At 36.3% G+C, this 14830-nt stretch overlaps 1 protein-coding gene across 2 annotated transcripts; it reads right to left on the bottom strand.

The window, feature by feature from the left end:
• Window positions 1–4262: 4262 nt before the first annotated feature.
• Window positions 4263–12235, bottom strand: LOC132645793 (leucine carboxyl methyltransferase 1 homolog). 2 transcript variants are annotated; one of them, XM_060362993.1, is made up of 13 exons: window positions 12053–12233; window positions 11776–11864; window positions 11563–11690; window positions 10756–10803; window positions 10513–10594; window positions 8713–8815; window positions 7699–7819; window positions 7491–7538; window positions 7332–7415; window positions 6039–6103; window positions 5497–5548; window positions 4750–4788; window positions 4263–4648 (listed from the first exon to the last, which is right to left on the bottom strand). In XM_060362993.1, the coding sequence occupies exons 1-13, from the start codon at window positions 12130–12132 to the stop codon at window positions 4577–4579; spliced, it is 1011 nt and encodes a 336-aa protein (XP_060218976.1). In that variant the 5' UTR covers window positions 12133–12233; the 3' UTR covers window positions 4263–4576. The 2 variants fall into 2 exon arrangements, with proteins under 2 accessions (XP_060218976.1, XP_060218977.1); XM_060362994.1 differs by lacking the exons at window positions 4263–4648; window positions 4750–4788; window positions 5497–5548; window positions 6039–6103 and adding an exon at window positions 6136–7092 and having other exon boundaries at window positions 12053–12235.
• Window positions 12236–14830: the final 2595 nt, after the last annotated feature.

Below are 14830 nucleotides of genomic sequence, written 5' to 3'. Positions count from 1 at the left end.
ATAGACGCATAGCCACCTGATCAGCTGGCATCTTATGATATCATCCCGGACGCGGGATATATGGGTGATGGATCGGGCCGTACGTTCCTCGGCACTAATATAATATATTATTTATGGATCGGGCCGTACGTTCCACGACAATATATTTATATATGAGGATATATGGATCGGGCCGTTCGTTCCACGGTAATATATTTATATGTATGATGATGTATGGACCGGGCTGCACGTTCCGCAGCAATATATGATATGATGATGGATATGAAGTAAGTCAGCATGTGCTATTTCTTCTATACGTGACAGTCACACACAATTGCTCCTTATTGATGTTTCCTTTATCTCATTGACGTATTTACATTGTTATGCCTTACATACTCAGTACAATATTCGTACTGACGTCCGTTTTCCTTGGACGCTGTGTTCATGCCCACAGGTAGACAGGAAGGTGAGCTTGGTCCAGACCCTTAGTAGCTGTCAACTGATTGAGAGCACTCCATTGTCCGGAGGTGCTTATGGTTCTTCTTTTGGTATATATGCATATTTTGGGCATGACAGAGTCTTGTTCCGTCCATATGTTTAGTATGTCAGTAGAGGCTCGTAGATACGCGGTGTGGGTCAGATGGTCTCACAAGATGTTATTATTATGTATATATTATTTTGATGGCCGAGAGGCAAATGTATATAAGTATTTATGTTTCTATATAAAATATGATTTTCCTACAATTCGTGTATAAAATTGGTAAAAGGGCATTAAATGAGTAAGATGAGTATTAGAACGAGTGGTGCTCGGTGGCTAGCCCCGGGTACCCGTCACGGCCCCTAGCTGGGTCGTGACAAAAACTCACAAAAATTTACATTACCCATGCAGCAATATGCCAAATTAGTGTAACTTCATTTCAATTTTCAACTTTATCAAATACAGAAATTACTATCTTACAAAATTATTACTGATGGATACATCGTTCAATTTTTTTATTTTTTTTTAATCTAACCAAAATTAAATCAACTATGTAGGTTAATTAATATACAAATCAAACCAAAACAGATAGAGTTGTTTTTTTCCTTCAATTTTGTTGGTTTTTGTATGATTTTTTTCCACATAAAACACTAATACAATTCATTCAATCTACGAGCAAATGTTTACAACAATTGAACAGATTAATTGACCTATTATCTATTGAAATATCGATGCCAAAGAAATTTCATTGTGAGACGTGAAAATTATTCACTTTCATAAATCAAATAACAATGTTTCAGCCATATATGTTTTCAAACTTTGCCTAACATTAACGATTAAAACAATAGATAAATCCCTCACACTCACAAAGTAACTTGTTAGAAGAATAGAAAACTCAAGCAACTATCATGAATATGTTTGAGGAAATCTTCATATTTACAATTGGATTTCAACCTAACGGTAAGGTAATTGCTAGTACTTTTCTTTTATGGTACTTGTTAACAGAACTTTTTCTAAATATATATATTAAGGTAAAAAGGTAAATCTTCGTCTCTACGATTAGTTCTTAACCCAAGCTTTATGCTAATGCTAAAGAGCCTTTTTAAAAAAATTAATATAGGAAAGAAAAAAATAAACAAGAGACCAAAAAGGAAAGAATAAAACAGTGATTCTACAATATTCTTGAAAGTATGAATATATATTATTTAAAGAAAGAAAGAAAAGGACATTGGAGAAAGGGAGAGAGCGGTGAAAAGTTTGAAAATATACTGTTAAGTGTAAGGTATTCTATTCTTCTCACATGCTTCTCTTTTTCTTCCTCACTTTCTCTCTTTTTCTTATCTTATTTTTTACCAAAATTTTCAGATGCTTTTTAGGCATCAGAAAAGGAAGAAAAAAAAAAGAGATTGTTTAGTCACCTTTCTTTAACTTTTTCTTTTTTTTTTGTATTGAGGCAAGTAGATTACAAGAGTTTGTATCACTACTCGAGGAAAGATGGGAGCTTGAATTTTGAATTTACGTGTTTTGAATTTTAGAAAAGGCTTTTTATTGAAATTTGAATAAATTATTTATACATATTAAATGTATTTCTGAATATAATTTCAGTGTCTGAGTCAAAATTATTGAATTAATGACGCCATTCTCGAGGAATATATAGCACTAATAGTTCTTCCAATCAAGATTCTTACAAGTGTTTGACCATATCATTAACATACTAAATCAACATGATATAAGAGCAAATACAGGTCCTAAGTTCGAGTTTTACCACATCGTCAAAAAAAAAAAAAAAAATCACTTTGAAATTTGACTCATGAAAAAAATCATCCCGCAAGTGAAAAAAAGTGTTATAGAGATAAAATAAATAAAGTGTATTTTTCCTAGCCATTGTAGACTATACTTTTAAATGAAAAGATCACCTACTTCAATGATTAAATGTCCGCCGGAAATGTATATATGATCTTAATCACCATTTTCATAATGAATACCCGATCAATTTCATTTGACTATATATATCACTATCATTTATTGTCCAACTTCGTTTAACTGCTATTTCATGGTACGTACTGGACAAATATATGACAAAAGTAGTTTCCAATTGAGAACCCAAAATGTTAACCCATATATTAAATTAGTCTATAGTGAAAAGAGTTTAAATTCAGCATGCCCTCAAGAGGTCAACAGAGTAAGGCTGGTACGAATACGATGCGACTCTTTAAATTATAATAAGGACAACATAGTATCACATTGCTCACTGTTTTTCAAGTACAATTTGATCTTTGTTTAAACTGGAGTAACATTATTTATATACTTTTTTCCAACGGTCGTTAAACTGTTTAGGAACAACATCAATACAGAAAGAAGCCTCGAAGGTTTCATGCAGTAAACAAAGAGGTCCTATAAAGCTGCAACAAAATTTAGTTAATGTATATCCTAAAAAATTGGGGTTTTAGCATTTAGCAAGCAGCAATAGGCAAATAGAGCATTAGAAAGTTGAAATAAATATACCAGCAAAGATGATAGTGTGAGACACAAATAGGGCTGCAATCCATAGAAAATGATAGAACTATAATACACCATTCCACCCTCCTAAAAAGGTGAACAACAAAGGGGGACCCTTTTTCCCCCCGTTGCCCACACCCGTTCACATAAATTTATTTGTCAGGATTACATTATTCCAACCTGCACTAGGTGCATCCACTTTTTCTTGCTTTGGGCCCTGCCCCCTCCCTTCATCTTTTATTTCAATGCACTCTATAGTCATGACTATTGAAAAACTTTTTCTCGATATTTACGCCAAGTTACATCGATTTACTATGATTAACTATAAAAGGTAAAGATATGAATTAGTTAAGTGTAGTTAAGTGATGGCAGTATATATAAAGGCATATGTAATGTAGTAACGTATTCATTGAATTGGTATAAATATTGAATGCTTAATTTTACAACGTTCGGTACCTCACCGGTACAAAGAAAATCCTCCGAAGGAATTCCATCCAGTACGGGTCTTTTCTATTTCCTAAATATTTCTCTAGCATAAGGTGAGAGGAATAGAGAAAACTTGTAGTAATCACTAGACTGTAACTCCAATGTCAAGAATTTAATTAGAGCAAATAATGATTTGCCATATGCTAGATATACAAGATGCATGAATAGAGTTTGCAAATTCAATCCGCACGTGTATGGTAACCTCAAATTGCAGTAACACAAAAAAGAAAAACCTTTATCTTCCATAGCTATGAATATTATTTTGAGGTACAAAACTTGTCATGATGAAGCATTGAGTTTTCGCATCTACCAATTCGGTGGTAAAATAATCAAATTAAATTCAAAAAAACAAAAGGTTGATGCAACTTGCAAGTAGATAAGTAAAGAAAGAGAAAAGAGTATCTAACAGAAAAAAAGGAGACAACCATGCCCAACAAGGGCCAAAACAACACAATTCCGTTCTCAAAGGGCCCTACCACGTTTTTCTTTGCCAAACAGACAGCTAGCAAAAAGACGATCTACCCTTCATACACCAACACCAACTGCACCTCAACCCGAAACAAGTTGGGATAGACTATGAGCCTGTTTGGATGGGCTTATGCCTATGAGCTGCAAACGGCTTATAAGCTAAAAAAAAATAAGTTGAGGTAGTCTAACTTTTTTTTTTGGCTTATAAGCTGTTTTAGATAAGCTAAGTCAAATGGGCCCAATTATTTTTTTGAACTTATTTTAAGCACAAAATGACTTTAAGCTGGCTAGCCAAACACTCAAAAAAGCTAAAAACAGCTTATAAGCAACTTATAAGCCAATCTAAACGGGCTCCATATAAACTCTCACTGCCCATGTCGATCCATTCAAACTCAGTTCAGTCCAAAATTATGTAAAATAAAAAGAAAAATAAAAGAATATCCGGAAAGGATCTTCCCCTTCATGTCAAACAAGTATATGTACAGATGCATTCACACTAATGATCATCCCTAAAACATCTAACTAGGACCCAGTACTGGTTGAGACCCTTTCAGTACCTCAAACCTCTAAGACCGGACAAGTTGACAACTAGTAACCAGCTTCCATTCATATTCTGATTAGCATCAGAGGTTGAAAATAAATGATTGTCTAGATGAGGTCCATTTTTCATGTGGATGTTGCAATCGAGGCGTCTGTCGTAGGCTGTCTATTAGGGAAACCAAATTCCTTGAACAGACCCTGAAGTATAGATCAAATTAAAAGTAGACACAATTAATGGAATACTCCTGGAAGTCCAAAACTAATTTACATAGTTTAATGTAGCAGAGATATAAGCTTACCATAGCATCGTTAATTGCATATGTAACACAATAGTGCTCCTGGAATTGAGTTTTCAGAAATAAAAACTAATGAATTAATGATGAAGAGGAGCATTATACAAGATAAATAAAGCAGAGAACTAAAGTAAGCATTTTGCCCCAGCATAATCTGAAAAAGGAGGACCAGCAAATTGGATTTAAAAAAAAAAAAAAAGAATCCAACCTTTCATTAATAGACACAGTTGCAAGAAGAAAATCCTGAATGACTGCATGAACTTCTCCTTTGAGCATAAAGGGGACTAGCAAATTGGACCACAAATGAAACCTTGGGTACTTCGTGATTGTGCATCACAATTCACACATTAATACTTGAGAAAGATACTCTAATTAAACTTCTCTTCTTCGACTCTTATACCTTTTTTTAGAAGGTTCGGCTCTTAACCTTTAGCTACTCATCATCTTAATAAAGTTACGAAACCTTCAATATGTAGGGTCGGATGCATTTTCTTCTCATCCTTTTCCAATTTCCAAGTTATATCATGGCGTCTTATAGGTACAATATCTAGCAGTCACAGATGGTAATGCAATAAGATACCAGATACCAGATGTACTGGTCAGAAACTTGCGTTACAAAAAAAATAGACAATCCAATCAGCGAATCTGGAAAAAAGTGTTCAACTTTCATGATGGTACAGATAAGGTCACGCCATTCCATGCAAAAACTGAATATATTTTGCAGTCAAAATCAGAAGAGTGATAGAAACTTACCTGCATCATATACCACTCTTCAAATTCGTCAAATATTTCCAATCTTTCAATCCTGTTCAGAGATTCACATACAAGTATTTGAGGACTGCCCTGGTTCTTTTTTGGTGTACGTACGTGTGTGTGTTGGTTGGGTGGGGGGGGGGGGGGGGCGGGGGGGAGAAGGGCTGCAACAGTTTTACGTTTCTCCAAGTGCAAAGTAGATACAGTGAAAAGGTGCACACAGAAAAATTAGGAATCAACCTTTCTGCTGGGAAAAGGATATATTAAAATCTAAAAAAGGTATGAATATATTTCATGAAAACCATGGTACCTTTAGACAATAGAAAGTTTCTAAAAGATAAAGCTTCTATTGTGTTTCATAGGGAAATAAAAGCATATTTTGTTTGTTCTAAAGATACAAAGAAACAACTGAAAATCATATATGAGACCAAAATATTAGCGTCAGGTCAGCCTAGTGGGATGCTCATCATTATCTTCAGATGAATCATATCATTCCCTTGTTTATATATCAATGCATCAGAGCAATGAAAGCTCATACTAACCTGCGTCTTTCTTGAGCTTCAATAAAATCACTATAAACCCGTAGCATGTCCCAAGCAACTGCTTTCTGCAACCAATCAATAACAAACCATTAGTTGTAATTGCATGTGTGCTTTGTCATATAAACAATTAATTAGCTAGAGCTTCAGCACCTGTAATCGTTCAAATTATCAGTGATTGCAAATAGGAAGTTAAAATGCTTGAGCCTACAACTAATGAAGTTCAGAGGCAACTAATGCATGCACTTTTCATCTAACCTGCTATAGCTTAATACTAAATGGATAACGAGATCACTCATTAGCCTTATCTATCCTATTGGATGGTATTCCTACTTTTTTCTTTTGATTAGTACAAGGTGAATTTTATTTTAGAAAACTGTCAGCCAGTACCAAGATGGTACTGCAGCATTACAAAAAGTATCAAACTGGATGCAGATCCCTCAAACCTGAAGGGATTCTAGGAAATCAAGCATCACATCAACTTCAAAATCAAAAGAAGCACTACACCACATTTTTAGGTTCTAAATACATCTATTTTTACCAGAACTGACATTTTCCTCCCTTCCATAAAAGCACCTTCAATTTCTTTCCAGCCATATTGTCCACATAATACAAAAAGGAATGCACAACTAAATCTTTTTCTGCTTTTTTTCTTAAAGGTTGCCCTTGCCAGCTGCACAAAGTTTGCTTGATGTTGACAGGCATCACCAATGAATCCCATGTAAGTCCAAGAACATACACCATATTTTCCAAATAAAATTGCAACACAATAGTAAATGATTAACTGTCTTCCCATTTTCTTTACAAAAGCAGCACCAGCTGCATAGGTTAAAACCCTTTCACACCTTATCAAAAAAAAAAAAAAAAAGTAAAAACCCTTTCTTTGCACATTTTCCTGTGCCAAACATGCTTCATGCATCACAATCCAACCAAAGCAAGTAACTTTGCTTGGATCCTCCGTCTTCCAAATAACTTACCAGGGCTACACACTTTTATTCTCTTCCGGGTCCTACTTTACAAGGAAGCTAGTCATTAATTCTCTTCTAAGCTTTAAGACCTTCAACAAGAAAGGCCAGTCTCAGCTAAAAAGTAAATCTTCTACCATCCCTGATTGCAGAAGATGGGGTCACAAGACAAATGGTTGGAAATACTGCAGGTCTGTATAAAAACTAAAATATGCACCCTACACCTGGAACGGAAGGAACAGGTATACATATGTGTGTGTGTGAGAGAGAGAGAGAGGTATGGTGATTTAACATCAAAGGTCTAAGAAGCAGTTTTGAAAATTGGAGATACCTGCCATCCTTGATCAACAAATAGATTTTCTTTCTCTTGTAAAGTGGGTGTAGCATAAATTCCTAATAGTCCACAGCCTCGGCTCTGAAAAAGGAAAAGAGGCATTATAACTCTGTTCCACGGACACATCAAAGAAAAAAGATAATCCGCAAAGAATACCTCCAAATTCCGAATCATTTGCTGGCCAAAAGCATCATCCGGATGGATCTGTCAATAAGCCACACAGTAGAAGAAAGTCATTACAATAAATCAGCAAGGCATCCACAGTACCTTAGGACAGTAGAGCAGTGGAACTCAAGTCGAAAGGACTAAGGGAGGGATCAGGCCTATGAAAGAATACAAGATTTAACTTAATAGTTTCCACAACCTGCTCATACAAGAAAAATATTGCCGTGGAAAAGGTTCTTGCAGCCCATCCAACAATAGCACGGCTTGAATCAGGATCCAAATATATAAGAACGCATTCTGCAATTATAAATGTTGGCAAACTGATGATAACATCAGAATGTGCAGTTAACCCTAATCAGGTATGAACTTGGACATGTATAAATGATCAATATTTTCAAAACATGGGAAGGAGAAAAGAGAACAAGATAGTTCTAAATTTGAAAAGAGGAGAAATAAAGGAAGACAATCAAAAGAATACAATTAGCAGTAGTATAGACTGAGAAAGCACCTAACAGCCAATTAGTCTGATACCCTTTCAATTGTCCAATACATGACTATTAACTACTGCATTCCTAGTGTAGTCCCTAGATTTTAACTATAAGCAACCACAACTGGCTGAATAGTATGTAAACTTCTTACTTTAATAGCTCATCACAGTTTTCAAGTTACAAGTCTTTACATGCTACCGGACATGAGTCTTTGAACACCACACCTGTCAGCTATTAAGAACCTCAATCTTTTTTTTTGGGGGGGGGGGGGGGGGGGGGGGGTGTTGTTACGACCTTACTGAGTCTTCCCATTTTCGCCTTCTACATCATTGGTATCAATCCCGTATTACATACTCAGGAAAAAATTTACCCAAAAATACAAAAAATCACTTCCTAGTCCATCATCAGCTCATACTGAATTTTAAAAGATCATGTCTTGTTCCTGAAATGACATTAGGTATATACTAGCCAATAATATTTACTTAAAAGGGAAATTTGAAGAGAACATAGACATCAAACAAAGGTTTCACATCAGCCGAGAACAATGACAAAATCAAGAATGGAAGTGCAAGTAACTTGTGAAAAGGCAGAACGATCTAGTATGCATATGAAAAGCTAAATACAAAAAGAGTGATAATAGCATCATCCACGATCACTTGTGCTGTGTTTCTGGAGATTAAAGACAAAACTGTTTAAGGAAAAATAGCAGGGAAGCAATGACATACCTGGGGTCTAAATTTGCTTGGGCTATAATATCATTTAAATTGTCTATGTTGCGCAAATCTACAGGCAGCAATTTGTAATGATCACTATGGACTTCCCCCTTTTCTGCATGAAAGCATAAGATTAGTTAGTTGTGCTAGATATTAGTTTTCCTTTTTGATAATGCTAAATAATATTATTGACAATTGTAAGGAATACTCCTGTACACAAGAGGTATGCCAAAAAGCAGAGAATCTACATCAGCTAGATATTAGTTCATTCTAGCTTTTGCAGAGAATAAATGTCCAAGAAGTTGCACTAAGCATTAAACTTTAAGAAACAGATTCCATCGAAGAATTAGATTCAACATGGACAAAGCAAGTATATCTACTGTTTGTTTTAGAGGTAAAAATATCTATCTATTAGTTAACTGGAAATAAAACTTCCTTCACAAATAGTTCGTTAAAAGTTTATAGTTAGATTCTATAATCTAAGAGTTTCTGTGTGACATGACAACCTAGCTTCTTTGCAACCACTCTTGCCAGTCATTGCAGATTAATGTCCATAAGATTGTAAAGTGTTTAAAGTCTGAAAACTACCAAACATATTTTAGTTTTTGACGAAGGATGTGATCAAGTACAACAAAAGGACCATTATAGTAGTTGGAACTCCTAGATGATTCACTACATTCTGTGGATCCAAATCTGAGTTGGATGTTAGATTTTCCTTTTGGTTATCCTGAGTAATATCTACTGTCACTTTCCACCGTCATTAGATGCATTTCCCAGAACAAAGGACCTCCACAAACAGACAAGTTGCACTGCAACCCGCAAAAATAGACCAACATAACATTTAGAGAACTTACAACATTTTGAAAATTTTGGCATGTACGTTTCTCTTTATACAGGAACCAGATATCACACATCCATTTTACACCTCCTTTTCTCTTTCTGCCCCTCCTTTTTTTTAGCATTTTTTTTTTCTGTTTTAGTTTCCTTCTGCATTGCAGATTTGTTGTTCATGGGCATCAAATTTTAATAATTGAAGAAACCGAAAAAATCAAACTATCTTTTTGTTGATCTATATATGGATCTTGTAGGGATCACCCTGGTTATGGACTTGAGGAGCCTTATCATGAACATATTTTTCATCAGCTGTCATTATTCATGAATGGTTTCTTCCCATCTTACCAGCCTCAAGACATCAAACATACGGGTAAGTCAAGTTTTTTGCTAATTTTTAGTGTATTTTGAAGAATCTACACAAAGTCCATACCCGTATCACACTCATTTGACACAGGTACGTCAACGAAATTGAAGGATCCACGCAATATAGCATCGAACAGAAACTACCAGTAGTGTTTCACATGTCCTCCCAGTGATTTTAAAATGAAATCTAGCTTTATTCATAACTGCAGGATTTTCCTGTGATAAGTCAAAACTTCATTGCTGAACATCATGTCAGTGTCAAAAGACTGTTCAAGTAATTTATCTAACGTCAAAGAGTCATCCAAGGCAAAAAGCACACCCTTAGGTCACAGGCGACGCTTTACGGGCCACTTTTCTTTATTCATACAGATTCAACTTACATAGATTAAAAATAGAATAGATTATAGTTGACTAATTGTATTTAAGAACATTGTGGTAGTTAACTGACATCTATTAAATGCTAGACCTATCCATCTCACAGTCAAAAACATGGTACCTTGCTAGGGAAATGCAATCAAATGTTTGCCCAGGTAAACGAAAGAGCGGGATCACCAATTTGGCAATCCACAAGAGAAAAACATTCACAACTTTGCAAGCGCTGAAAGAGTTTATTACCTGAGGAGATTGATGCTGTTTCGCCAACTTTATCCCTCAACTGACTATATGTTTCAATAAGAGCTGCCTTCTTACTTGTTACCTAAAAGACAAATATCGAGAGCTGAGCTCTTTATTTGAGCCAAGAATTTGCCAAAAAGCAAAGAATATCGCAGCCACATAGAAATAAAACAGATCTCATTTACTATAGCAAAATGCCAAACTTTAAACAAAGTCAGGGGACTTAGAATTTGAAAATCTCACCTCAGCGAAATCCAGTTCCACGTAAAGATAAGGAGCTTTTCCTTCATCCTACCAAAGACAAATTTAGCTATTACTTCTTCTTACCAAAGGAAGGGAATTATAGTAACCATCGGAGTGTATTAATTTGTATCGGAGAACTACATTAAGCAGCAGGAGCATTATCAGATAAATTAACATAAAGCAATACTCCACGTGTCAACCAAGTTCAACAAATCTTGCAGATAACTCAAACCAGACACTCAGATTTCTATGTACAGTAACCCGTTTGAGGCATCGGTAATGATTGCTCTTAACCTCCATTTTCTCTTGACAAGTTCATTTTTGATATTTTCTGCGATTACATGGATTATATCTATTTACACAAATACCTTGATGATTTCCGCTCGTTAATACATAGCATCCAATAAGCATATCTTGCGTTGGTACGGAAATGGGATCCCGAATAGCCGGAGACAAAAGATTCATATGAGAAAACATAAGTAAACGGGCCTACTCTGCTCGACCTGCCTTGATTGCCTAGCTAATGGTACCGTCGCAAGCAACCTCTCAAAGAATAGGGAGAACACCCTTCTATCTAGATTATTCAGTTCGGCCATTTGCTTTAACCGAAGCTATTGCCTTGTTTTCCTTAAGGGTCCCTTAGACAGGGAGGAATATTGATATTGATACATATGAATAGACACTGTCAGCTTGCCTTAGAACCAAACTCCCAAACTAGTCGGGGTCGGGCAATGAAACAAAATCCTTTTTTGTGACTAAAATACATTTCATATAAAATTTTCAATACTCGCAAGAAAAGTGGCTTACGTGCAACTGAAAAAACATAGTGTCGAAGCCAGCTCCAAGTGAGAGTATCTGCTTCTTCATATTTCCATCCTCAGAATCGAGAAATTGATAGAGCATCTTGCGAAGAGCAGCCCAGCGGGCAAAATAACCTAACAATTATTAACTTGCATATCAACCCCAAATAATACTAAGCACATCACATTAAGAAGCAAAAAAAAAAAAGGGATGGCATACCACGATTAATAATGGGAGCTCGCCTCAGCTCCTTTTTAACAAAGAGATGAACATAATCATCTTTCATGTATCCTTTTTTCACGCATGACCTTCAAAATAAATACTCTATTAAACCAACTTTAATTGGATAATTAGGTGTAATATTATATACTCCGTCTGCCCAATTTATTTTGGATTTCAAGAGTCAAACAAGAAAATCTTTTTTCAGAATTGACGATCAAGATCTCGAAATATCAGGGACAGAGGGAGTATTATATCTCTCGGGTGGGGTACATACAGTTTGCTAGCGGAAGCGTCGTCGTTTGTGGCCTGAACAGCAGCTCTGTTGCTGCGCGAATCGCCAACTGGTTTCGCCATCCTTAATTTGCCCCGACCTTTGACAATTTGGGCGGAGGCTGCCTCGCTCCTTCTACTTACTCCGTATTACTTTTTCACTTCGCTACAGATTATGTTATGACAATGTGCTCCTTGTTAAAAATATGTCAAGCGGTCCATATCCTTTAAGTTATAAATATCCCAAAATATCTCATGTCAATTAAATATGTTAATCCTTTGTATGTTGCTCCTATAAATAGGATGCACAGATGCAATGTTGAGAGAACAAGTAATATAATCTGATATATCTCTACATATTTCTTCTGTGTATTTACTTCATAGTTTTATTTTATAACACGTTATCAGCACGAGACTCTGTCATCTCGAGCAAATACTTTACAAGCCTCGAAGGTATTGATTTCTTTGTTTTTCATTACTAATGGCAAATCTTTCTAGACGTGAATTTGTAGCCTTAGATATATCCGGCAATAGCTATATGTCTTGGATTCTTGATGCCGAGATTCACCTTAATGCGATGGGTCTGGAAGACACCATCAAAGATAAAAATGAGGCATCCAACCAAAACCGTGCTAAGGCAATGATATTCCTCCGCCATCATCTTGATGAGAATTTGAAAATGGAATATCTCACGGTTAAAGATCCTCTTAAGCTGTGGAATGATCTGAAAGATAGATATGATCACCCGAAGATGGTCATACTTCCACAAGCACGTTTTGATTGGCTCCATTTAAGGTTCCAAGATTTTAAATCTGTTAAGGCATATAATTCTACAATGTTTAAAATTATTTCTCAATTGAAATTATGTGGTGAAAATATTACTGATGATGATATGCTGGAGAAAACATTCTCCACTTTTCCTGCCTCGAGTATGCTCCTGCAGCAGCAATACCGAGAGATGAAGTTCAAGAAATATTCTGATCTAATCTCACATCTTCTAGTGGCTGAACAACATAATGAATTACTGATGGAAAATCATGAAAGCCGACCCACTGGTACTGCCCCATTCCCTGAAGTGAATGAGGCAAATTTTCGCCATTCTAGGCGTGGAAGAGGTCGTGGCCCCAGTCGTGGTCATGGTCGTGGTCGAGGAAGGAATTTTAATCATGATTCTCGTTTTGCACCATATAATACCCTTCACCACCAGCAGTGTAAAAGGAAGGATGAAAAGCATGAAGCTGTGCAAAAGAAAAATTCAAAAAATAAATGCTTCTGATAAGGACGAAAAGGGCACTGATCACGTACCTGTCGTACGCCAAAGCACCTTGTTGAGCTATACCAAGCCTCCCTAAAAAAGGCAGAAAAGGATGCCGAAGCAAATTTTATTTCTGAAGATAATGTTGAGCCCATGCATCTAGATGTGGCAGATTTCTTTGAAATCCCTAAAGGGAAAATAGATCATCTGATCGGTGATGGATCTGTATTAATGTCACACCCTAGCAATGGTAGGGCATGACGGGCACCCGACTCTCATCAGAGTCGAGCGAACCCTTAGACATTCACTCTATTAAAACCTGTCATTTCAAAAACTTTTGAGAACATAAATTTTTTCTAAATAGAAATCATTATCTCTATAACGATTATGAAAACTTTCAATCAATAAGTACTTTAGACCAATCTAAATCATCTAAAATACATACTCTTTTAAAATCCATAAATGACTCAACTGATATCACTTTGTCGACATCTCGACAAACATACCACAGGACACTGTCTGCAGAAGCCTCTAAGAAGTGAACTGGACATTATGAGTCAGGACAGGGCCCTGACATACCCATAATCATGCATATCTATACATGACTCAACACAGCTCCAGAATGAGATGGAACTTGTCAATCCCAGCAGACGTCAGAGCATCCTAGCTATACACTTAACCTGCCAAACAATCTGGGGCTGCAGGCATGAACGCAACGTCCCCAGGCAAAAGGACGTCAGTACGGACAATGTACTCAGTATGTAAGGTGGTAACAAATCATAATCATAATTTGATTTAGGAGAGAAGAAATCACAATCTAGCTCAATACCTGCAGCCCTCGCTGGAAGAAACGTAAATGTATACACGAAGTCTCCAAAACAATCTTTAAGTAAATAATGCAATCTAACACACATTCTTTAAGTAAATAATGCAATCTAACACACATGTCGCTTCCGACATATTAACAAAATGGTCCCTTCGGACAGCCGCTTCCGGCTAGTATCACAATAGTCCCTTCGGACGGCCGCTTCCGGCATAATAATGATGGCCCCTTCGGGCAGCCGCTTCCGGCTTAATAATAATGGCCCCTTCGGGCAGCCGCTTCCGGCTTAGTATCACAATCATGTCAACACAAATTTAATCCACAAATATCAATACAAGAGATGATGCTATGGAATGTAAACATAAGTCGTAAATGAAATGAAATAGTAAAACCTCGCACCCCCTTCGGAGTGGTTTTGAAATCTAAGTAGTAAAATCTCGCACCCCCTTCGGAGTGGTTTTGAAAGTCTAACTTTATATTTCTTTTAGTATAAAACTAATTTCCTCGAAATCATTAGTAAAACCATATACACAATTCAACTGGCACCTTATGGGTGTTCCCTTCGGAACAGAATAGGAGTACATATAGAATGAATAGCACGAGAATCATGAATCACATTCGGAACCTATGAACAGAGTTACCCCAAAGTTCATATCATTCATCACTTACATCTAAGACATGCCAAAAGAAAGAAGGGTTAGCCT

Source organism: Lycium barbarum, chromosome 6 (assembly GCF_019175385.1).
Source record: "Lycium barbarum isolate Lr01 chromosome 6, ASM1917538v2, whole genome shotgun sequence".
NCBI classification, from domain to species: domain Eukaryota; kingdom Viridiplantae; phylum Streptophyta; class Magnoliopsida; order Solanales; family Solanaceae; genus Lycium; species Lycium barbarum.
This window is presented reverse-complemented; position numbering and strand designations above follow the sequence as displayed.

Bases quoted from the DNA above. Each gene is read 5' to 3' on its own strand.
- LOC132645793 (XM_060362993.1), bottom strand. From the start codon at position 12,132: ATGGCGAAACCAGTTGGCGATTCGCGCAGCAACAGAGCTGCTGTTCAG. The intron at 7,820-8,712 runs GTATGTCATTGC...TGTTATCATCAG, and splicing joins CAAGCAAATTTAGACCCCAG to TTTGCCAACATTTATAATTG. The intron at 7,539-7,698 runs GTTGTGGAAACT...GCTTATTGACAG, and splicing joins TATTTTTCTTGTATGAGCAG to ATCCATCCGGATGATGCTTT.